The following is a 24726-nucleotide window of genomic DNA, read 5'->3' as shown; positions in this document are numbered from 1 at the left end:
CCAACCGACTGATTTTTACTGACCACCTGGCTAAAATTTTAGCCAATATTAAAGTGAATGTAAACTTTCATGGATCAGTGCCTGGTTTTTAAAAACAGGGACACTTTAATTAATGAAACTTTACATTGCAGAGGAAGCCGGTTTCGTCATTGCTGTGTTAAGTACAGCATGAGAAGCATGCAGAGGATTGCTGATCCGGCTTTGCTGCAGAAAAAGAAGTATTAAAAAAACAAAAAACGCTGCAATATAAAGTTTCATGAATGAAAGTGCCCTTGTTTTTAATAGTGTATTTTTAAAAACTGGGCACTGATTCATGAACGTTCTCATTCACTTTAAGCTAAGTTAGCTAATATTAAAGCTGTTCAATTTTTATTGCACAAATTAAATTATTAAATAAATGTATGCTAAATTATGCTATTAGTGCTTTGGATAGCAGAAAATGATATAATATTAGAAAATATTACACTGCCACCTGGCTGACAAACTTTCCTGTGGAGAACACTGTGTAGGGTTGATAGTCGTAAAATTAGAGAATGTAATTTTATGACTTATGGCAATCTTAAAAGGATTTAAAACAGTCTGTTTCATTGTTTCAATTAAAAAAACAAATCACTAAACAGTCGGTTATATAATTAGAATATGTATTGTTTATCATTTTAAAGAGGATTTTTACACTTAAGTTTAAAAAAAATAAAATAATAATTTGTGTAGGGTCCACTACTTCTTGTCATGGCTGTGGTCTTTACAGGAAGGCAAAGTGGTTGCTAGGAGAAAACTACAATATTGTCTGCTCTCATATCTCACTAAAGGCAGTGGCTACACTGATAATTTCTATTGTACTAATCTTGCAAGAAATCAAGTAAAGTTTTTCTGTTTTAACACTATCCTGTTTCTTTTTATGTGTACTTTAAATTAAATTAACTTTTTTTTTCCCTTTCATATCCCTTTTGCAATCTCTGCGTGGGTTAAACACATAACTTGGTTCAATAATGCACAATACATGTTGAAATTAAATAGAGCATGCTTACCTGATAAATTTATTTATTTTTTTGGCACGATGAGTCCAAGGATCATCTTAATTACTAATGGGATATTCACCTCCTGGTCAGCAGGTGGTGGCAAAGAGCACCACAGCAAAGCTTTTAAATGGCTCCTCCCTTCCCTCCCACTCAAGTTAAGAATAGAAAGGAAAAACCAAGGTGCAGAGGTGTCTGAAGTTTATAATAACCAACAACCTGTCTTTCAAGAACAGGGCGGGCAGTGGACTCGTGTCAAAAGAAATACATTTATAAGGTAAGCATAAATTTTCTTTTCTTTTTAATGACACAATGAGTCCACGGATCATCTTAATTACTAATGGGATTCAATACCCAAGATAGAGTACACAGATGATACGGGAGGGACAAGACCGGGAACCTAAACGGAAGGCACCACTGCTTGAAGAACCTTTCTCCCAAAAATGGCCTCAGCCGAGGCAAAAGTGACAAACTTGTAGAACTTTGAAAAAATGTGAAGAGAGGACCAAGTTGCAGCCTTTCAAATCTGTTCCACAGAAGCTTCATCTTTGAACGCCCATGAGGAAGCAACAACCCTCGTGGAATGAGCCGTAACTCTCTCTGGAGGCTGCTGTCCAGCCGTCTCATATGCAAAACGTATGATACTCTTCAGCCAAAAAGAAAGAGAAGTAGCTATAATGTTCTGCCCCTTACGTGTACCTGAAAACCACAAATAAAGCAGAAGACTGACTAAAATCCTTATTCGTCTGCAGGTAAAACCTTAGGGCACGAACCACGTCCAAATTGTTTGGAAGCCGTTCCTTCTGAGAGGAAGGATTAGGACACAAGGAAGGAACAACAATCTCCTGATTAATGTTCCTATCAGAAACTACCTTAGGAAGAAATCCTAATTTTGTACGTAAAACTACCTTATCCAAATGGAGAACAAAGTAAGGGGACTCATACTGCAATGCAGAGAACTCTGATACTATGCGAGCAGAAGAAATAGCAACAAGAACAAAACTTTCCAAGATAAAAACTTAATATTTTAGGAATGCATAGGCTCAAACGGAGCCCCTTGAAGTCCATTGAGGACTAAATTCAGACTCCATGGAGGAGTAACTGACTTGAACACAGGCCTAATCCTAACCAAAGGCCTGACAAAAAATTGTACATCTGGAGCATCCACCAGACGTCTAACAGATCTTATCCTTTAGGGAACTAGACGAAAATCCTTCTCCAGGAGTAGACCTTGGATTCACACCTATAGAGAAATTTACGCCAAATCCTTATGGAAAATCCTACTAGTTACAGGTTTATGAACCTGACTCATGGTCTCTGACCGATTCCGAAAAGCCCCACTTGAGTAAAATTTAAGCGTTCTCCAAACAGTCAGCTTCAAAGAAACTAGACCTGGATGAAGAAAGGGCCCTTCATTAGAAAATCCTTCCTCAACGGAAGTCTCTAAGGTGGTAGAGATGACATGTCCACCAGATCTGCATACCAAATCCTGCGAGGCCAAGCCGGTGCAATAAGAATCACCGAGGCCTTCTACTGCTTGATTCGGGCATCACCCGAGGAAGAAGAGTAAACAGAGGAAATAGGTATGCTAGACCGAAGATCCAAGGTACAGCCAGGGTAACTACTAGTACCGCCTGAGAGTCCCTGGACCTCAAACCATACCTCTGTATCTTGGCATTCTGCCGAGATGCCATGATATCCAATTCCAGCTGACCCCATTTGAGAATCGGACTGGAAAACACTTCCGGATTGAGGTCCCACTCCCCCGGATGAAAAATCTGCCTGCTCAGGAAGACCGCCTCCCAATTGTCCACCCCTGGGATGTGGGTCGCCGACAGACGGCAAGAGTGGGCTTCCGCCCACTGGATTATTTTGGTTACCTCTGTCATCACTAAGGAACTCCCCATTCCTCCCTGATTATTGATGTAAACCACAGACGTTAAGTTGTCCGACAGGAACCTGATAAACTGGACCAAAGCTAACTGAGGCCAGGTCAGAAGAGCATAGAAAATCGCCCTCGGTTCCAGCATGTTTATAGGAAGATCAGACTCTAAGTGCAAATTCCCTGAGCCTTTTAGGAAGCCCTAGACTGCTCCCCATCCTAAGAAAACCACCATTGAAGAGAATCCCTTGTCTCCTGCTCCAAAAGTATTCAAGGAGACAAAAATCATCATTGATAGAGAATCTATTATTGTTCCCACAAAAGAAACCCTTGTACTTATGGCTAAGGAACTCTTTCCCAAATTTACCTCCCGTCCGAGAGATCTCAGGAAGGATGACATATCCGTGAAGGAACTTGTCTGTTGTTGAATGGGAACCTGCAAATACGCATCTTTAAATCCACAGTTGTCATAGATTGACCCTCTTGGATCAAGGGAGAACGGAACGAATAGCTTCCATCTGAAGGACGGTAGTTTGAGGAAATGTTTAAGACTCCTGGGATCTAAAATAGATTTGAAGGTTCCCCAGCCCCTGTTCCTAAATCCGAACAGGAATTATCACTCCCATAACAGAGTGGTCCCCAATGCAGAGTAAGTATGCCTCTCTTCTTCTGCAGATAATCTTGAAAGCAAAGACCCGCCCCTGGGATAAAAAATCCTAAACTTCATATTGTATCCCTAGGATACAGAGTCCTCCCTGATTGGGGGCAGGCCTATCCTACTGTCTTTGGTTCACCAGCAGGATTCTTGGATTGCTTTCCCCTATTCCAAGATTGACTGGTTCGCCAGGAAAGCTTAGACTGCTCCTGCTTGGCAGAAAGATCTGAATGACTTCCCTTGAAAGTTTTTTTTATCCTGAGGGAAGGAATGTCCCTTACCCCTCGTAATATCAGAGAGACCTTCCGTTAAAACAGGTCCAAACAAGGTCTTTCCCTTGTAGGGAATCACCAAAGATTATACTCAAATGGGGTATCCGCAGCCCAATATCTTTTAGATCCCTGTCTTGTCCCTCCCTTTCATCCGTGTCCTATTGCTTTGGTATTGTATCCCATAAGTAAGGATGAAATCCGTGGACTCATCGTATCTTGTAAAAGAAAATGAAATTTATGCTTACCTGATAAATTTGTTTCTTTTACGATACGATGAGTCCACGGCCCACCCTGTTTTTGTATGACAGGTCTTTTATTTTGTTAAACTTCAGTCACCTCTGCACCTTGGCTTTTCCTTTCTCTTCCTAACTTCGGTTGAATGACTGGAGTGGGAGGGAAGGGAGGAGCTATATATACAGCTCTGCTGTGGTGCTCTTTGCCTCCTCCTGCTGACCAGGAGGCGATTATCCCATAAGTAAGGACGAAATCCGTGGACTCATTGTATCGTAAAAGAAACAAATTTATCAGGTAAGCATAAATTTCATTTTTTTTTCTGCAGCCAACACTCTTGCAGAAAGCTCCCAGTAATGTGTTGCTGCTCATGAGCCTACCTAGTTATCCTTTTGAACCTAAAATACCAAAAGAGAATGGAGAAAATTACATAAGTAAATTGTAAAGTTGTTTAAAATCACGTTCTTTGTCTGAGTCATGAAATAACTTTTTGTTTCAGAACATAATAGTAATTATTCACTGTTATTTTAGCCTGGTCCTGCAGATCTCTTTAAATCAGTTTTGCTGTTTTAATAGCTTAATGGTGCCTTATACTGAAGCTCCGCCTCTTCTTACTGGGTGGCGCCATCTTTCAAAATTTTTCTGCAGTGCAGGGCCCCACTGATCCTGCTCAGTTAACATTTGAAGATGTCTGTAGCTCAGGAACAGCTGCTCTCGGTTGTTACTTGACAACAGAGACTGCTGGAGCTTCCTGAAGCTGCAACCTAGATCTACTTTATGCAGTACGATGGGCTATGTACCCTATGAAGTAGATCTACGTCATTTAATGATAAACATGAGGGGAGTCAGGCTTTATAATTTAGTAATCCAAGTCATAAATTTAGGCCTAGAGAAACCTATGTATAGGATAGAAAATGCAAAACCTTAAAATATTGTGAGCGAACTAGAAAAGAGAAATATTGTAGAGACATTACAGGTATACCTCACTTTACAGCGCTTCACTTTACAGCGATTCGCTAATACAGCGCTTTGTGGAGCTGAAGTTCATCCTCCAAGCATTATGAAATAGTGCTGTAATCATTGTGAGTTTGCGAGAAAAGTGACTGGCACTATTTTGTTATGCGCAGTTCACTCTGTTTACAGCTTTACAGTGCAATCTGTGTCTCAGTGCTATAGTTTGGCAAATTTTACTACAGTAATTGTCACTATTTTACAAGTACAGTATTTATTGAATTCTGTGCTAGTGTTAAACGAAACTTAGCCCTATTGCACCCCTAATATATGCTAGTTCAAACATGTTTTCAAGTTTTTAAACACACTGGCAAGTGGAAAGAAAGCTAAAACTGCCTTTTTTAACTTTAAGGCGGTTTTCACTTTACAGCGGGGCTCCGGTCCCTAACCCGCTGTATGAGCGAGGTATACCTGTATAAGTAACTACACATAAGACAGGGATTTCAGCATTTTCATTTTATTAGGTTACAATAACCTTGCCAAATTTTAGTATTTGGAAATCAACACAGTGCAATATTGTTCTTGCAAGCTTATAACAGATATGTAATTTAAGCTTAAGAAGTGGTGGTGGTGGGGGGGGGGGGTGGTGGTGTCTGGTGGTGGGGGGGGGGTATTAAAAATGCTTACGGACTAGTAATTTAAATCGTTATTACATTCAATTTGTTTTTTATTAAATCCACCCTGCTAATAAGAGCTAGTAACCTTCCTAACACTTTCTGGTAGCACAACTGATAAAATTACCTTTGATTTGCATTGTGAATTCTATTTTGTTTTATTTCTAGTGAGACAGAAGGTGTTCCAAGCACAGCCATCAGGGAAATCTCGCTTCTGAAAGAACTGAACCACCCCAACATTGTCAAGTAGGTGAAAATACATATCTCTATAAATCCTCCTAAATGTATTGAATCACCTAGATACTGCACTCTAGATTAGCAAAGTAATCCATTAAAAAGATGAAAGGTATCCTTCACCATATGCAATGTAATCACTTTTTTCTTAATACTTTATTAGTAGAATTTTCAACTTTAATGTGTAGCTAATAACTTTTTATAGTCAAAAAAAATACATGCGCTAAACCTGTTAAAGCATGTAATTTAAGGATTTCTTTCTAATGGTTGTGAGAGTCAATAAGACCTTACTCTTGGGAATTACTTCACCTGGCCACCAGGAGGAGGCAAAGACACCCTACACCAGAGCTTTAAGTAGCTGTCCCTTTTCCCTCCCAGTAGTTCTTTGCCTCGTCAAGGAGAGGGCAAGGATAGAGGTGCTTAGTAAATTAAATAATTGCAGAGTTCACAGAAGAGAGGCAGTTAAAGTGAAGGTCAAGTCTGGTTTAGTCGCTCACTCCGTTCTGCAGTTAATTATAAATGACCTTGATGTTCATTCATGAATTATGCTAAAAGTTGTCAGAATATTTAATATTTCACAATTTAATTCTCCCCCGTTGTACTTTGATTGTCCGCCCGCCATCTTGCCAATATTGACAGATTTTTACACTGTAATCTCCAATCCCTGTTTCCCCCCCCGGGGTGTTCAGCTCCTTTCCACCCATGTCATTAGTCACTTATGCGCATGCGCGAAAGACCCGCTTGCGTCATCAACCTCATGCTCCTGTATTAAACGCACATGCGTATACGGCTTCAGCCCCAGCACTATCATTCTGCTCAGTTTATTTATGTCAATATGCTCATATCCCTAGTAATAACACCCAGCAACATGTTAAATTTTATCTAATGATTCCGATTATGTCCCCAAGCTCTGATTCAACGATATAAAACGTTTGTATATTTTATTATTATAGTAATATATGCTTGATAAACCCTTTACTTACTAGAAAGCATTGCACCATCTTGCATACTCACTGTCCAAACCCACAACAATGCACCATGGTTTGATAGCTCCATCAGAGAAATGAAAAGAACAGGACGTAAGCTCGAGAGAAAGTGGCGCAGAACACATGATCCAGAGGATAAAGCCGCTCTTACCAAACATCTAAATAAATATCAATCCAAGATAACTCGGAAAAAATCTTCATTTTTATCACGCGAAATTGCACTCTCCCACAATAGACCCAGGCAACTGTTTCGCATAGTAGAAAGGCTCTGCAAACCAGCATGCATTCTTAGCCCCACCAACTTTTCTCAGGATAAATGTGAAGCATTTGCGAATTTCTTCAGAGACAAGATTTCCTCAATCTGAACCGCTATCACAGCAGGCCAAACAGTTACACACCAAAACCACTACAATGGAATGCCAGATTGCCCCAGTTTATGGTCCACTTTTACAAATGTGGATATAAAAGAAGTTAAAAACACCATACAAAAGTTGCACCCTACTACTTGTGACTTAGACCCTGCTCCAACTCGGCTCATATCTGGATTCATTGAAACACTCGCCCCAGTCCTCACAAAAATAGTGCAGTGTTCACTAAAAACAGGAGACTTTCCAGATCCTCTAAAAGAAGCTGTGGTAAAACCACTCCTAAAGAAACCTTTATTAGACCCAGACTGCAGGACTAATTACAGACCAGTATCCGACCTCCCATTTCTGGGGAAAATAATTGAAAAAGTAGTGGCAACTCAACTGGTAGCCCATCTATCACGCCTAAACCTATTCAATCCTTTCCTGTCGGGCTTCAGATGCCGCCACAGCCCTGAAACAGCGCTAGTCCGAGTGCTAAATGATCTCCTCATGGCAAGAAACAAAGGTGATTACTCCATCCTAATCCTCCAGGATCTCTCAGCTGCATTTGACACCATTGACCATAGGATTCTAATAGAGCGCTTACAGTACATCTGTGGTCTAGGAGGCACAGTCCTTAACTGGTTTAAATCTTTCCTCGCTGGTAGATCATAGAGAGTAATATCAGGATCAAGCTCATCAGCACCAACAGAACTGGCCTGCGTAGTTCCACAAGGATCTATCCTGTCTCCCATGCTATTCGCAATTTACTTACTACCACTGAGGGACATCATTAACCAACATGGCCTAAGGTATCATTGTTACGCTGAGGACACACAACTCTACTTCTCTTTAGCTCCAGATACTACAGACCCAGCATGCCGCATAAACAGTTGCTTAACAGACCTCATAGAATGGATGAATGCTAGCTGTCTCAAAGTGAACCCGGACAAAACAGAGTTACTCTTGGTGAGGGGACCCCTGGCATCAAAAATATCCCACGATCACCCAACTGGCCTGGAGCTTGGAGGCTCTGAACTCGTTAGTTCAGCAAAGGTACGAAACCTCGGAGTGCTGATTGACACTGGACTATCTTTTAAACAGCAGATTTCCTCCGTAATAAAATCTGCCTACTTTCATCTGAAAACCATAGCCAGGATACAACACTTAATTCCACCGGATGATATGCCAACATTAATACATGCATTTGTATCCTCTAGGCTATATTACTGACTTTACTTGGGCCTCCCAAAAAAAGAACTCCATCGCCTTCAGACAGTACAAAACGCAGCAGCCAGACTATTGACCAATCAAACTCGCTCCTGCCACATAACACCTGTTCTCCACTCCCTGCATTGGCTTCCAATTAAATGGCGAACATATTTCTTCTGTTATGTGTGATCAGTCCACGGGTCATCATTACTTCTGGGATATAACTCCTCCCCAACAGGAAATGCAAGAGGATTCACCCAGCAGAGCTGCATATAGCTCCTCCCCTCTACGTCACTCCCAGTCATTCTCTTGCACCCAACGACTAGATAGGATGTGTAAGAGGACTATGGTGATTATACTTAGTTTTTATAACTTCAATCAAAAGTTTGTTATTTTACAATAGCACCGGAGCGTGTTATTGCCTCTCTGGCAGAGTTTGAAGAAGAATCTACCAGAGTTTTTACTATGATTTTAACCGGAGTAGTTAAGATCATATTGCTGTTTCTCGGCCATCTGAGGGAGGTAAAAGCTTCAGATCAGGGGACAGCGGGCAGATGAATCTGCATTGAGGTATGTAGCAGTTTTTATTTTCTGAATGGAATTGATGAGAAAATCCTGCCATACGTTATAATGACATGTATGTATACTCTACACTTCAGTATTCTGGGGATGGTATTTCACCGGAATTACTCTGTAAAAGTACATTAAACCTTTTAATAGGTATTTATTATGTTAAACGTTTTTGCTGGAATGTAGAATCGTTTGCATTTTCTGAGGTACTGAGTGAATAAATATTTGGGCATTATTTTTCCACTTGGCAGTTGCTTGTTTTAATTGTGACAGTTTCGTTTCTCTCTCACTGCTGTGTGTGAGGGGGAGGGGCCGTTTTTGGCGCTCTTTGCTACGCATCAAAAATTTCCAGTCAGTTACTCTTGTATTTCCTGCATGATCCGGTTCATCTCATAACAGAACTCAGGGGTCTTCAAACTTCTTTGGAGGGAGGTAGATTCTCTCAGCAGAGCTGTGAGACATATATTGACTGTGATTAAAAAACGTTGCTCTGTAATTTTTATGTTTCAAATTTAATTATTGTTACTTTACTAATGGGAACAAACCTTTGCTAAAAGTTGTGTTGTTTTTAAGGATTGATGCTATAACTGTCTTTCAGTTCATTATTTCAACTGTCATTTAATCGTTTAGTGCTTCTTTGGGGCACAGTACGTTTTTGTTAAATAAGATTGTAACCAAGTTGCAAGTTTATTGCTAGTGTGTTAAACATGTCTGATTCAGAGGAAGATATCTGTGTCATTTGTTCCAATGCCAAGGTGGAGCCCAATAGAAATTTATGTACTAACTGTATTGATGCTACTTTAAATAAAAGCCAATCTGTACAAATTGAACAAATTTCACCAAACAGCGAGGGGAGAGTTATGCCGACTAACTCGCCTCACGTGTCAGTACCTGCATCTCCCGCCCGGGAGGTGCGTGATTTTATGGCGCCTAGTACATCTGGGCGGCCATTACAGATAACATTACAAGATATGGCTACTGTTATGACTGAAGTTTTGGCTAAATTACCAGAACTAAGAGGCAAGCGTGATCACTCTGGGGTGAGAACAGAGTGCGCTGATAATACTAGGGCCATGTCTGATACTGCGTCACAGCTTGCAGAGCATGAGGACGGAGAGCTTCATTCTGTGGGTGATGGTTCTGATCCAAACAGATTGGATTCAGATATTTCAAATTTAAATTTAAATTGGAGAACCTCCGTGTATTACTAGGGGAGGTTTTAGCGGCTCTTAATGATTGTAACACTGTTGCAATACCAGAGAAATTGTGTAGGTTGGATAAATACTTTGCGGTACGGCGAGAGTACTGACGTTTTTCCTATACCTAAGAGATTAACTGAAATTGTTACTAAGGAGTGGGATAGACCCGGTGTGCGTTCTCACCCCCTCCAATATTTAGAAAGATGTTTCCAATAGACGCCACCACACGGGACTTATGGCAAACGGTCCCTAAGGTGGAGGGAGCAGTTTCTACTTTAGCTAAGCGTACCACTATCCCGGTGGAGGATAGCTGTGCTTTTTCAGATCCAAAGGATAAAAAATTAGAGGGTTACCTTAAGAAAATGTTTGTTCAACAAGGTTTTATATTGCAACCCCTTGCATGCATCGCGCCGATTACGGCTGCGGCAGCGTTTTGGATTGAGTCTCTGGAAGAGAACCTTAGTTCAGCTACGCTGGACGACATTACGGACAGGCTTAGAGTCCTTAAACTAGCTAATTCATTCATTTCGGAGGCCGTAGTACATTTAACCAAACTTACGGCTAAGAACTCAGGATTCGCCATTCAGGCACGTAGGGCGCTGTGGCTAAAATCCTGGTCAGCTGATGTAACTTCTAAGTCCAAATTACTTAATATACCTTTCAAGGGGCAAACTTTATTTGGGCCTGGTTTGAAAGAAGTATCGCTGACATTACAGGAGGTAAGGGCCACGCCCTGCCTCAAGACAAAGCCAAAGCTAAGGCTAGACCGTCTAATTTTCGTCCCTTTCGGAATTTCAAAGCAGGAGCAGCATCAACTTCCACTGCACCAAAACAGGAAGGAGCTTGTTGCTCGTTACAGACAAGGCTGGAAACCTAACCAGTCCTGGAACAAGGGCAAGCAGGCCAGGAAACCTGCTGCTGCCCCAAAGACAGCATGAACCGAGGGCCCCCGATCCGGGACCGGATCTAGTGGGGGGCAGACTCTCTCTCTTCGCCCAGGCTTGGGCAAGAGATGTTCAGGATCCCTGGGCGCTAGAGATCATATCTCAGGGATACCTTCTAGACTTCAAATTCTCTCCCCCAAGAGGGAGATTTCATCTGTCAAGGTTGTCAACAAACCAGATAAAGAAAGAAGCGTTTCTACGCTGTGTACAAGATCTGTTATTAATGGGAGTGATCCATCCGGTTCCGCGGTCGGAACAAGGACAAGGGTTTTACTCAAACCTGTTTGTGGTTCCCAAAAAAGAGGGAACTTTCAGGCCAATCTTGGATTTAAAGATCCTAAACAAATTCCTAAGAGTTCCATCGTTCAAAATGGAAACTATTCGGACAATCTTACCCATGATCCAAAAGGGTCAGTACATGACCACAGTGGATTTAAAGGATGCTTACCTTCACATACCGATTCACAAAGATCATTACCGGTATCTAAGGTTTGCCTTCTTAGACAGGCATTACCAGTTTGTAGCTCTTCCATTCGGATTGGCTACGGCTCCAAGAATCTTCACAAAGGTTCTGGGTGCCCTTCTGGCGGTACTAAGACCGCGAGGAATTTCGGTAGCTCCGTACCTAGACGACATTCTGATACAAGCTTCAAGCTTTCAAACTGCCAAGTCTCATGCAGAGTTAGTTCTGGCATTTCTAAGGTCGCATGGATGGAAAGTGAACGAAAAGAAGAGTTCTCTTTTTCCTCTCACAAGAGTTCCATTCTTGGGGACTCTTATAGATTCTGTAGAAATGAAGATTTATCTGACAGAAGACAGATTAACAAAGCTTCTAAATGCATGCCGTGTCCTTCATTCCATTCAACTCCCGTCAGTAGCTCAATGCATGGAGGTGATCGGCTTAATGGTAGCAGCAATGGACATAGTACCCTTTGCACGTCTACATCTCAGACCGCTGCAATTGTGCATGCTGAGTCAGTGGAATGGGGGATTACTCAGACTTGTCCCCTACTCTGAATCTGGATCAAGAGACCAGAAACTCTCTTCTATGGTGGCTTTCTCGGCCACATCTGTCCAGGGGGATGCCATTCAGCAGGCCGGACTGGACAATTGTAACAACAGACGCCAGCCTACTAGGTTGGGGCGCTGTCTGGAATTCTCTGAAGGCTCAGGGGACAATGGAATCAGGAGGAAAGTCTCCTGCCAATAAACATTCTGGAATTAAGAGCAGTTCTCCATGCCCTTCTGGCTTGGCCCCAGTTAAAAACTCGGGGGATCATCAGGTTTCAGTCGGACAACATCACGACTGTAGCTTACATCAACCATCAAGGAGGGACAAGAAGCTCCCTAGCAATGATGGAAGTATCAAAGATAATTCGCTGGGCAGAGTCTCACTCTTGCCACCTGTCAGCAATCCACATCCCGGGAGTGGAGAACTGGGAGGCGGATTTCTTGAGTCGCCAGACTTTTCATCCGGGGGGAGTGGGAACTTCATCCGGAGGTCTTTGCCCAAATACTTCGACGTTGGGGCAAACCAGAGATAGATCTCATGGCGTCTCGCCAGAACGCCAAACTTCCTCGCTACGGGTCCAGATCCAGGGATCCGGGAGCGGTTCTGATAGATGCCTTGACAGCACCTTGGAACTTCGGGATGGCTTATGTGTTTCCACCCTTCCCGCTGCTTCCTCGATTGATTGCCAAAATCAAACAGGAGAGAGCATCAGTGATTCTAATAGCGCCTGCATGGCCACGCAGGACTTGGTATGCAGATCTAGTGGACATGTCATCCTGTCCGCCTTGGTCTCTACCTCTAAGACAGGACCTTCTGATACAGGGTCCATTCAAACATCAAATCTAACTTCTCTGAAGCTGACTGCTTGGAAATTGAACGCTTGATTTTATCAAAACGTGGTTTTTCTGAGTCGGTTATTGATACCCTGATACAGGCTAGGAAGCCTGTTACCAGAAGGATTTACCATAAGATATGGCGTAAATACCTATACTGGTGCGAATCCAAAGGTTACTCCTGGAGTAAGGTTAGGATTCCTAGGATATTGTCCTTTCTACAAGAAGGTTTAGAAAAGGGTTTATCGGCTAGCTCATTAAAGGGACAGATCTCAGCTCTGTCCATCTTGTTACACAGGCGTCTGTCAGAAAATCCAGACGTCCAGGCCTTTCTGTCAGGCTTTAGCTAGGATCAAGCCTGTGTTTAAAACTGTTGCTCCGCCATGGAGTTTAAACTTAGTTCTTAACGTTTTACAGGGTGTTCCGTTTGAACCCCTTCATTCCATTGATATAAAATTGTTATCTTGGAAAGTTCTGTTTTTAATGGCTATTTCCTCGGCTCGAAGAGTCTCTGAGTTATCAGCCTTACATTGTGATTCTCCTTATCTGATTTTTCACTCAGACAAGGTAGTTCTGCGTACTAAACCTGGGTTCTTACCTAAGGTAGTCACTAACAGGAATATCAATCAAGAGATTGTTGTTCCATCCTTGTGTCCAAATCCTTCTTCAAAGAAGGAACGTCTTCTACACAATCTGGATGTAGTTCGTGCCCTCAAGTTCTACTTGCAGGCAACTAAGGATTTTCGACAAACGTCTTCCTTGTTTGTCGTGTACTCTGGTCAGAGGAGAGGTCATAAGGCTTCGGCTACCTCTCTCTCCTTCTGGCTTCGTAGCATAATTCGTTTAGCCTATGAGACTGCTGGACAGCAGCCTCCTGAAAGAATTACAGCTCATTCTACTAGAGCTGTGGCTTCCACTTGGGCCTTTAAGAATGAGGCCTCTGTTGAACAGATTTGCAAGGCTGCAACTTGGTCTTCGCTTCATACTTTTTCCAAATTTTACAAATTTGACACTTTTGCTTCTTCGGAGGCTATTTTTGGGAGAAAGGTTCTTCAGGCAGTGGTTCCTTCTGTATAATGAGCCTGCCTATCCCTCCCGTCATCCGTGTACTTTTGCTTTGGTATTGGTATCCCAGAAGTAATGATGACCCGTGGACTGATCACACATAACAGAAGAAAACATAATTTATGCTTACCTGATAAATTCCTTTCTTCTGTTGTGTGATCAGTCCACGGCCCGCCCTGTTTTAAGGCAGGTAAATATCTTTTAAATTATACTCCAGTCACCACTTCACCCTTGGTTTCTCCTTTCTCGTTGATTCTTGGTCGAATGACTGGGAGTGACGTAGAGGGGAGGAGCTATATGCAGCTCTGCTGGGTGAATCCTCTTGCATTTCCTGTTGGGGAGGAGTTATATCCCAGAAGTAATGATGACCCGTGGACTGATCACACAACAGAAGAAAGGAATTTATCAGGTAAGCATAAATTATGTTTTTAAAATTGGCCTGCTGACCTTCAAAGCCTTAAACAACCAAGGCCCACAGTACCTGAAAGAGCTCCTGACACCCTACATCCCATCCCGTTCACTTAGGTCAGCCAACACATCCCTCCTCTCAGTGCCAAGAATAAGAACAAACTCAGGCTCCAGAGCATTCTGCCACGCTGCCCCTACTTTCTGGAACTCTTTACCGTGCGCAATCAGAGAGGCACCGTCCTTACAGAGACGTTTTAAAAAAAAAAAAAAAGCTAAAGACCCACCTCTTCCATCGGGCATTCAATCCGCTTATCTGACCTTCAGAAACGCCTAACTTTTATGTCTTATGTTGGTATATTTGTAAAGTGCTTTGAGAGTCACAGGGAGAAAAGCGCTATATAAATTGCAAATTATTATTATTTACTTACCGTAAAAATTGTTGGGCAGCAGGTAACATAGAAAACTCTGAGTCTTCACAAAGGTATAGTGAGTGACACGATCGCATAGCAATCAATGAATGAATGTTTTTATTTATTGAATACTAGGTATCACTGGTATGGACCGTAAAATTTTTATGCATGCGCGATTGCGGTGAACATACGCATACACATTTTCCTTGAGGGATTGTGAGCGTGTGGGACCGCTCGCTACGTCACTAGTGCTGAATAAGGAAGTGGTGGAGGGGAGGAGTCAGTGTAAAAACAGAGGTATAATATATTTATATTTTATACAAAAAGTAAAAACGATATTGAAAAATAAAGTAAATTGCTGCAGTCCATTTGCATACAATTGACCTTCACTTTAAGGGAGTACTGCTAGCACAATGTAATCTTTCTCTGTGTCCGTCACTGGTGCCGCAAGGCAGTGCCTTAGCCGCCTCCTGTGTGGCGATGTGAATGTACTTTCCTACAAGGTTCAATACTGTTTGTCACAGTTCAGGACAGACACTTGTTTCATATAGGATTTGAAAAGCAGAACAGTGAGTACATGAAGGGTGGGAAGTAACCAAATTCACAAATACTTGAGGCTTCAAAGAGGGTCACTTAGTCAGGATCATTGGCCTTTATATACACCTGGTAAGGAGAAAGCACTTATTGGCAGGTTCTTTTATCATAGCACAGTTTGCGCACAGTACGCAAGTTTGTGGACAAGGGGGACAAATTGGGGTTTTTCCTCCATTTTATTTATTTTCACAGGGGTTGTGGGTGGAGAGGTAAACATGTGTAAGGGGTTTCTCTGATTCTGTGATTGAGACTTTGATACAGTCTTGCAACTACAAGAAAGTCTTGCCACAATGTGTGGAAGGTATATCTTTCTTGGGGTTATTCTTGGCATTCTGTGATTCCCTGTATTCCCTGTATTTTTCAGTTTCTTCAGGAAGGCCTTCAATTCTGTTTTGCTTCAAAGGAGACTAGTTTGTCTTCCTGGTATTCAGTCCTTTCTTCAGGCTCTGGTAAGAATCCAACCTGTATATAAACCGGTTTCTCCACCATGGAGTCTTAATTTGGTCCTTGGGAGTCCCGCCTTTTGAACTGATTTCATTCGTTGGACATCAAGTTGCTATCTTGAAAAGTCCTGTTTTTGTTGGCTATTTTCTAGGGTTGCACCAATACCATTTTTTTAAGACTGAGTACAAGTACCGATACCGATATTTTTTTTTTTTTTTTTTTTTTTTTTTTTTTTTTTTCTCCCCCTTCAAATTCTTACCTATACCAATTACGGATACATTTTTTTTTGTTTTGTTTGTTTATCATGACTGTTTACCAAGCACAATAATTTTGATATCATTTCAGTTTACCAAGCACAATACAGACTGATTTAAGATCTCTTCTTTATAATTATGAACTGTATCTCAAGACATTTTGAAATAAGTTTTATGTGCTTGTTGTCAAAGTTCACGGAAGATGTTCATAAATAAAAAAACTACAATAAAATATATTAATAGGCGGAGCCTTGCCATGCGGGTGAATGGCTGCTTGTAAGTGAAGCTCCGAGCTCAAGCACCACTCTTTTGGCTCTTAACAGAGGGAAGCAGTGTAACACCCTAACAGACTGGCTTGAATGTGAGATAGTTTTGTGCTTGCCATGGTGGCAGATTAATTACCTGGGACCCGACAAAGTGATACCGGGTTGCTCTCCTGGGAGGGTGGCTTGGCCTGACAGAGAGCTGTGTGCTTAAACCCATGAAGCAGACGTTGCGATCCTGAGGAGACAAATCTCGAAGCCGCACCATCCGACTCTGCTGCATGTAACGGCACCATAGTGACCCACACGTAATGGCGAAAACGAAACTAAGACGAAAGTACCCTTAACGAACCAATAACGTTTAATGAGATCAAAAAAGTAATAAATCAACTTCTGGCAAATAAAGCCCCTGGACCGGATGGATTCACCAACTATTACTTTAAAAAATATAAAGACATGTTGATTCCCCATATGCTAACCCTTTTTTAATGATATATCAGAAGACTCCCCCTTCACTGAAATAGGTATAGAAGCCCATATAACAGTTCTGTCAAAGCAGGGTAAACCTCCTAATAAGACCGAAAATTTTCGTCCCATCTCCTTTTTGAATTCAAACCTAAAAACGTATGCAAAAGTTCTAGCGAACAGATTCAGTTCAGTTCTACCTTTCTTAATATGCAGTGACCAAATGGGCTTCATCCACGCACGAGAGGCTAAAGACAACACTGTTAGGGCTATCCATCTTATAAACCTTATACAAACACACCGAATCCCTGTGGTGGTGGCTTCAACTGGCACGGAGAAAGCGTTTGACCGCGTCAGTTGGCCATTTCTCTGACAGACATTTAAAAAATTTGGGGTGGGCGACTCCTTTATATCCAAAATCATGGCTCTATGCAAATACTCAACGACCAAAGTCAGAGTGAATGATATTTTCAGACAATTTCCGTATATACAATGGGACTAGACAGGGGTGTTCCCTGTCGCCTCTCTTGTTTGTGTAGTGGAGACACTGGCAACAAAGATAAGAGCAAACACAGACATTACAGGTATCTGTATAAAAGATACACAACACAAGACATTACTATATGCGGATGACATCCTTTTCTTCCTAACACTCCCACTAGCTTCGGTTCCTCAATTATTAAAAGAGCTGGGCCATTTTCATGTTGCTTCCAATTTCCTAGTCAATAAAAATAAGTCTGAAATGCTAATTCTGCAGTGTAACGCACAACGTACAGCACATATACAGGACATTTGTCCTTTCCACTTACAAAAGACTAATCTTAAATATTTAGGGATCATGCTGGCCCCTACCAATCAGGAAATGTTTTCCCTTAATTATAAAATGCTTCAGAAATCTATAATAACAGATATATCCTCATGGCGTTCCCAACATATTACTTGGTTAGGGAAAATAAATACAGTAAAGATGAACATCCTCCCACGTATACTGTATTTACTTCAAACCCTACCCATCCCACTCCCTCGGAATTTCCTAACTAATTTACAAAACAACATATTTGATTTTATCTGGGACAGGCGCAAAGCCAGAATCAACAATAAACTTATGTGTTCGAATATCAAAAATGGAGGGCTTGGGGTTCCTAATTTAACAAAATACAGGCAAGTGATCTTTATGCAGAGGGTGGTGGATTGGTTCACTAGTTACGAACACAAGGCATGGGTAAAACTGGAACATGATATAGCTGAAAAGAGACACTTGGGGGGGGGCTGTGTTGTCAGAGATGCACCGCGCTGCCAATAAGCATTGCACAAAGTGCAATTATCTCAGAGACAATTAGGACATGGGATAGAGTTCTTATAGAATACCCACATGTATCCTCCAGATTTTCTCCCATGACTCCATTGACAGACAGTGTTGACTTTGTTCCAGAGGCCGGGTTACTAAGGGATTCCCAATACATAAAACACCAGCGCGCGCTGATGATACTCCACTTGGGAAAGGACCAAAAACTTTATTCCTCAAAAGAACTGATTGACGGCGGGTTATCCATGTTTAATGACTCGGGGTGTTGTGCAAATCTCCAATCCCCACTAAGAGAACCCTCACACTTGCCTACTTCATTTTTCAAGCTACGTCAAACATACCACATTATATAGATAGTTGGGAAAAGGAACTCAATACACAATTGACACACAAGGATAGGATACACATGTACTCCACTATAACTAAGGTCTCGGCCTCTAGTAGATTAATAGAAATGAACCTCAAAATTATTCAAAGGTGGTACCTTACTCCCTCCAAAATCCATAACATTATCTATCTATCTATATGTCACCACTTTGGTACAATGGCAGAATAAATTCTGTCAATTACTGGATATGGAGGAATATGCTTACATTTAAAAATAAAGGAAGTGACTCATACATCCAGATGAAAACAATGTGGGAGTCTCATATGCACAGGAATTTAGCACTCATTTTGTTCTATAGATTAGCCACTTCACCTTAATGGGTGATCTAGCAGATTGGGGTAATCACTGGTGCCTTTTTAACCTTGTAAATGAAGGTAAGATGCATTTGTATCATTCTGACAATGTTTTTTTTTATTTTGTTTGTTATGGTTTAACTTTTGTTTATATGTATTTAAAAAAAAAGACTGCAAAGTATATGCACTTTGTCTACACTATGTAATGGAACATTTTACCAGATATGTGCATGTTGTAACTGGATTTTCATTCAATAAAGCTGTTTTAAAAAAAATAAAAAAAATAATAATAAATAACAGCTGCAGCAGCTGGGACTGGAAAGCTACAATTTAAAGGGGTGATTTACTGGATGCAATTGGGTTGTAGGGTGCCTATATAACTCATCAATCTGACATTTGTACTTTTAATACAAAGTAATATAATATTGGGGAAGGAGTTTCCCAGTAATCCCCTTTGAAAAAAATGGGGCATTTGCATTCTACTGATTTAACAGAAAATAGGGCTGGTCTTCATATTTTTCAAGGGCTGCTTTTTATTCCCAGTCCAGCACTGACTAATGATGTTCCTCAGAGAACAGTATGTTTTGAGCATAATTGTGCAAGATGAGAACTAGCAGTATAACAGGCAATCTAGCAATTCGAATAATTTTTCAAAAGTTAGTGGCAAGTTCTTATAGTTGAACATGCAGAGATGCTTCTGTTCCTTAATAAGTCTGTTTCTGCTATCAGTAAGGACGTTTGACGCTAAGCTGAACAATCTTTCACTTTTCACACTACTGCATGGGTCAGAAAGATATTCTTGGGCCATTAAATCTCAGTTTATTAACTGCCCAGTACTTAATAGGTTTGTCTGAATGATGTACAGTAATCTCTCCCAGGTAGGCTTCCAGCTGTAAAGTAGCAGCTTTTGGAGCACTGCTCTGATGTACAATAATACAAATAAAAGCAATTTGTATTGGCAGAACAGAAGTGAACAATTTTTTAGTTGTCTCCACTCCAGCTTAAAATGAAATGGGAACATGTAGTTTGAAAAACGCCACAAGATGGCGTATGGGTAGGATTTGGAGGTATCGGTGCATTTGTACAAGTACTCATGCAAATACTTGGTATACTAGCAACCCTGCTATTTTCTAAGCTAGTACGGTTTCAGAGTTATCAACTTTGTCTTTGTGGTTTACCTTATTTGGTTTTTCATCAGGATAAGACTGTGACTTTGTTTTTGCCAAAGGTAGTTTCAGCGGAAAATATGAATCAGTAAATCTTTTGTTCTTATTTATGTCCTAAAACATAGTCTTCTAAGGAGAGACTTGCATAATTTGGACGTGGTTAGGGAGTTTAGTCAGTCTCAAAGCTTGTTCAAGAAGACACATGGGTCAAAAGGCTACTGCTGTCTCTTTTTGTAATTTTGGTTACAGAGTTTAATTCACAAGGCTTACTTGTAGGTGGGTCAGCAACCGCCAACCAGAATAAAGGCTCATTCTATTCTATCTAACTCTACTACTTGGTCCTTCAAGAATTAAGCTTCTGTGGAATAGATTTGCAAAGCAGAACCTGGTGGTCTTTGCATACTCCCCTTAATTTTTTTTTACAAACGGTAGCTTTTAGAAAGAAGGTCCTTCAAGCACTGGTTACTGGTAAATAGGTGTATGGCTTTCCTTGTTTTTCCCACCCTAATTCCTGGACTTCTCAGCTTGGGTATTCGTTCCAAAGAGTAAGGTCTCATGGATTCTCACAACCATTAGAAAGAAAATCATTTATTTTTACCTGATAAATTAATTTCTTTCTTGGTTGTGAGTCAGTCCACGAACCTGCTTTCGCCCCCCACCCCCTCTTCTTTTTTTCTTTTTTTTTTCTTTTCCTGCAGTTTTTAGTTTTGCTCCTCTACCCTACTTTCTTTCCTTCCTTTTTCGTCCTACCCTTGACTTTATGCAATACTTGGGAGCTAAGGGGAAGTGGAAGAGATACTTAAAGCTCTGGTGGCCAGGTGATGTAATTAAGAGTAAGGCCTTGTGGACTCTCAACCAAGAAAGAAAATGATTTATTGTGTAAGAATTGTTTTACAGATGCACAAAGAGAGAGCAAAGGGTTAACTGCGCAAAAAAGGAAACCTATTAAACCTGTGATAAACAAGAGGAAACTCCCAACCTCTAATGATTAAGTGAGAGAAAAAGAGAATAATATGGAATCTAAAAAGAAACCATAAGATTCAAATAACACAGGCGCTATGCAGCATAAAATAGAGAAATATAAAAAATAATAATTATTGAGCATATAACGCCAAATATATGTGCGAGTGATAACACCTGGTGCGAACTGGATAGACCAAAAAAGTGCTAACAACAAAGGAATAAAAAGTGTATAAATTTAATTACATAAGTGAAACAGATAAAAGACAAAAAATATATTTTAGCAAACACGATAGTGCTGATCAGACGCAATATTGAAGTGTAGTATACAAACAGCAACAATGTGTCATAATATACAATGCAAATATAACATTATATAGAGTGTGGTTGTAATCGATCTCCTGATGTGATTCGATGTGGCGGTTTTTGAATAAGCCCAGATTTGAAGAAGTATTTTAATCTTCAGTTGGAGCTGGAACGAGATGAGGAAGACCAATAAAACGACGGAAAAGGCAACAGCATAAGGTTAACACTTATACTTACACCGGAGGTCGGTGGTTTAGTCCTATATGTTCCTCTCAGTGGCGTAAATCTCCAAACCGCGGGAAGCAGCAAATTCAGCCCAGCAAGGATAGTTGCAAACACCTTTGCATACAGGTAACTGGGAAATTGCACCTACGGAGGCCAGAGAGAAACAAAAACAGAGCAGAGCAACGCGTTTCAACCCGTAAGCAGGGTCTTTTTTTTTATTGGTCTTCCTCATCTCGTTCCAGCTCCAACTGAAGATTAAAATCCTTCTTCAAATCTGGGCTTATTCAAAAACCGCCACATCGAATCACATCAGGAGATCGATTACAACCACACTCTATATAATGTTATATTTGCATTGTATATTATGACACATTGTTGCTGTTTGTATACTACACTTCAATATTGCGTCTGATCAGCGCTATCGTGTTTGCTAAAATATATTTTTTGTCTTTTATCTGTTTCACTTATGTAATTAAATTTATACACTTTTTATTCCTTTGTTGTTAGCACTTGTAAGAATTGTTTTATCAGCCCTAGACTAGGGTTTGTTTAACCCTCGCAAAGGGGTAAAAATACCGCTCAGGACTCTCAGAGCACTGCTGGTCTCAAGCAGAGAACACAGCAGGAGTTAAACGCACAGTAGCGCTGGGTTGATTGTCATAAAATTACATGCTCTAATTAGAGCATATCATTTTTTTACTATTATGGCCCTTTAATGTGTTTTCAAAGACTTGTTATAGTAGCTGTTTTTAATCATTTTTTTAAAATTTATATAAATATCTGATCTGTTTGTAGCTGGTATAATGAAGCAGAAAAAAATATAGTACAGTAACAATAAGACTGATATTTCTCCCTACCATCAATTTTCTTTTTTGCACTTGATTTCAGGCTTCTTGATGTCATCCATACAGAGAACAAATTGTACCTTGTTTTTGAGTTTCTCAATCAGGATCTGAAGAAGTTTATGGATGGTTCTAACATCACTGGTATCCCTCTGGCTCTTGTTAAAGTGAGTTAAAGTTTGCAACTTGGAGTTTTACACCTTTTAAACCACTTTTTTTTTTTTAATTGAGGTATTTAAAGGCATACAATATGAGGAACATGTTATTTCACAAACATAAAATAAATACAATATATTGACATCCATGTAACAATAAAACAAAAAGCTCTAGTTATACTATAGAGAATAACTGCCAGATCATACTTAAAACAGTTTAAACGCTGACATTGGGATATTAATGTTCAAGAAGAATGTTATATAGGTAAATATAATTTGTTTATACATGCTATTCAAGTGTGTGTTAGAGACTTATATGAAAGACCTGGTAGTATTGAAACCTCAGTTCGATTTAGAGATGGTGGGGGGGGGATTATCAGTAGCCGCAATGGGGAAACATATATGAAAAATGTGGGGGTATGAAAATTTGGATATATTTTCTTTAAGTTTAACCAGTAAACTATGGGGGGGGTAAACGGAGCCAGCAATCTTGTAAAAATTAATTATTCGCTATATATAGTTCTGAAATGTCTTAGAGAGGTATTTCTTTGCCACCTATAGTTCAACAATAGGCATTGTGAATATGGGGCAAGGAGCTATTTGGGGTTAAAGTTATTGTTGTTCTATGGAAATGCTATGATATTAGTGATTGACACATATGAGTATAGTCAAGGTTTATATTATGAGGAATATTGCAACCCTAAAAGAGATTTCCTAGATACTTAAAAGATCTTTGTAAAATATAAAATTTTCAGGTATTCCAGGTGGTAGATTTGATTAAGTATAGATGTAGAAGTTGTTCAACATTCCAGAAGGTTCTACAATTGAGATATATATTTATCCCCTTACACATTTAGAGAACAAAATTACCTATGCATCAATGAAATACTATTAACATGAGAAGCAGAGAGAGATATCTATTAAAAAAACAGACTATAAATCCAGCTAAGGGCAGGAGTACAGCAACATATATTTAACATATCATTTATGGGTCAAAGTCATCAGCAGTAAGATCGCACATAATCCAGTTGTGGCAGGGATGCAAAACATAAACACATTAGGCTATCTGCATCTCTGAGTGAAGCCCATAAGACAAGCCAACCTCTATTTTATTTTCAAGTTGTTTATAAACTTGCATTAAAATCAAACATTCCTGTGAGGAAATATAGGGGTATATGCAAAAGAATAGTTTCAGTAAGAATTTAACTTATAACCCGTATAGTGTCAGGTATCTAGTATAGGTTTATAATAGCTTTCAAATCATTAGTTGGCTAATATGATTTCTAGCAAGAATTAGGCTGAGCTAGATAAAGATGGCAATATCTGAAAAGACCTACACGTTTAACACAACTAAGCTAAGGTGATCAAAACTGTAGGGTGTCCACAGAACAAAGGTTGTTATATCATGAAAATATCTGCTTACATCACACTATGAGTTTCATATGGGCTATCTAATACTTGAGGAGTTGTTGATTAACTGGATAGTTAACAGTAACTCTGCTTGACCTTTGGATACTATTTGCTGGGGGCAAGATACACATTAGGTATAGTGTATACTTTTTGTTTTGTGATACAGACATGTCGTGCTGTCTCGGCCGCAGACGGCACACTGTCCATATGGAAAATATTAGTACCGAGAGAGAAAATATCTTTTATATATTATAACTAGGATCCAACAGTATGTATGGTAGTGTTATGCATTGAAGGTAGAAGCTTCATAAAATATTGAATGCAAAGCTCTGTTTTGAAATGTCTCAGTAGTGATCTGCCTTTGCCCATTTAAATAATAGACAATTGGCTGCATATATACATACATATATTGTGCTGGGCTACAGAGCTTTAGCAGTAGAGATCGCCTCTGGGGAAAGCACATACTTTAACAGCCTCCATGGTAAACTCATAGACTGAAGGATAAATTATATTAAGTAGCATATCTCTTACTACCAATAAAAACCTAAATATGTCTAATAAAATTAAGCTGTAAGGTTGGGGGTACAAGTAAGATCTAGTGAACGGATGAGATCATCTCAAGCAGACAAAGTTGGGTAATTAACATATATACAAAAACAGAAAGTTATGACTAGGAGAGCATGGCAGGATTAAAATACAGTATTTATTTTAACCATTTCAGGACCATAAACTAAAACACAAACTAGCATATTCT

At 40.2% G+C, this 24726-nt stretch overlaps 1 protein-coding gene across 1 annotated transcript in view; it reads left to right on the top strand.

Moving 5' to 3' along the window:
* Nucleotides 1–24726, top strand: part of CDK2 (cyclin dependent kinase 2) — a 192091-nt gene that overhangs the window by 9787 nt on the left and 157578 nt on the right. The window contains exons 2-3 of the mRNA XM_053708119.1: nt 5850–5927; nt 22454–22574. Coding sequence (XP_053564094.1) covers nt 5850–5927; nt 22454–22574 — 199 coding nt within the window. The remainder of the gene's footprint in view (nt 1–5849; nt 5928–22453; nt 22575–24726) is intronic.

This window comes from Bombina bombina, chromosome 3, assembly GCF_027579735.1.
Source record: "Bombina bombina isolate aBomBom1 chromosome 3, aBomBom1.pri, whole genome shotgun sequence".
Classification (NCBI taxonomy): domain Eukaryota; kingdom Metazoa; phylum Chordata; class Amphibia; order Anura; family Bombinatoridae; genus Bombina; species Bombina bombina.
This window is presented reverse-complemented; position numbering and strand designations above follow the sequence as displayed.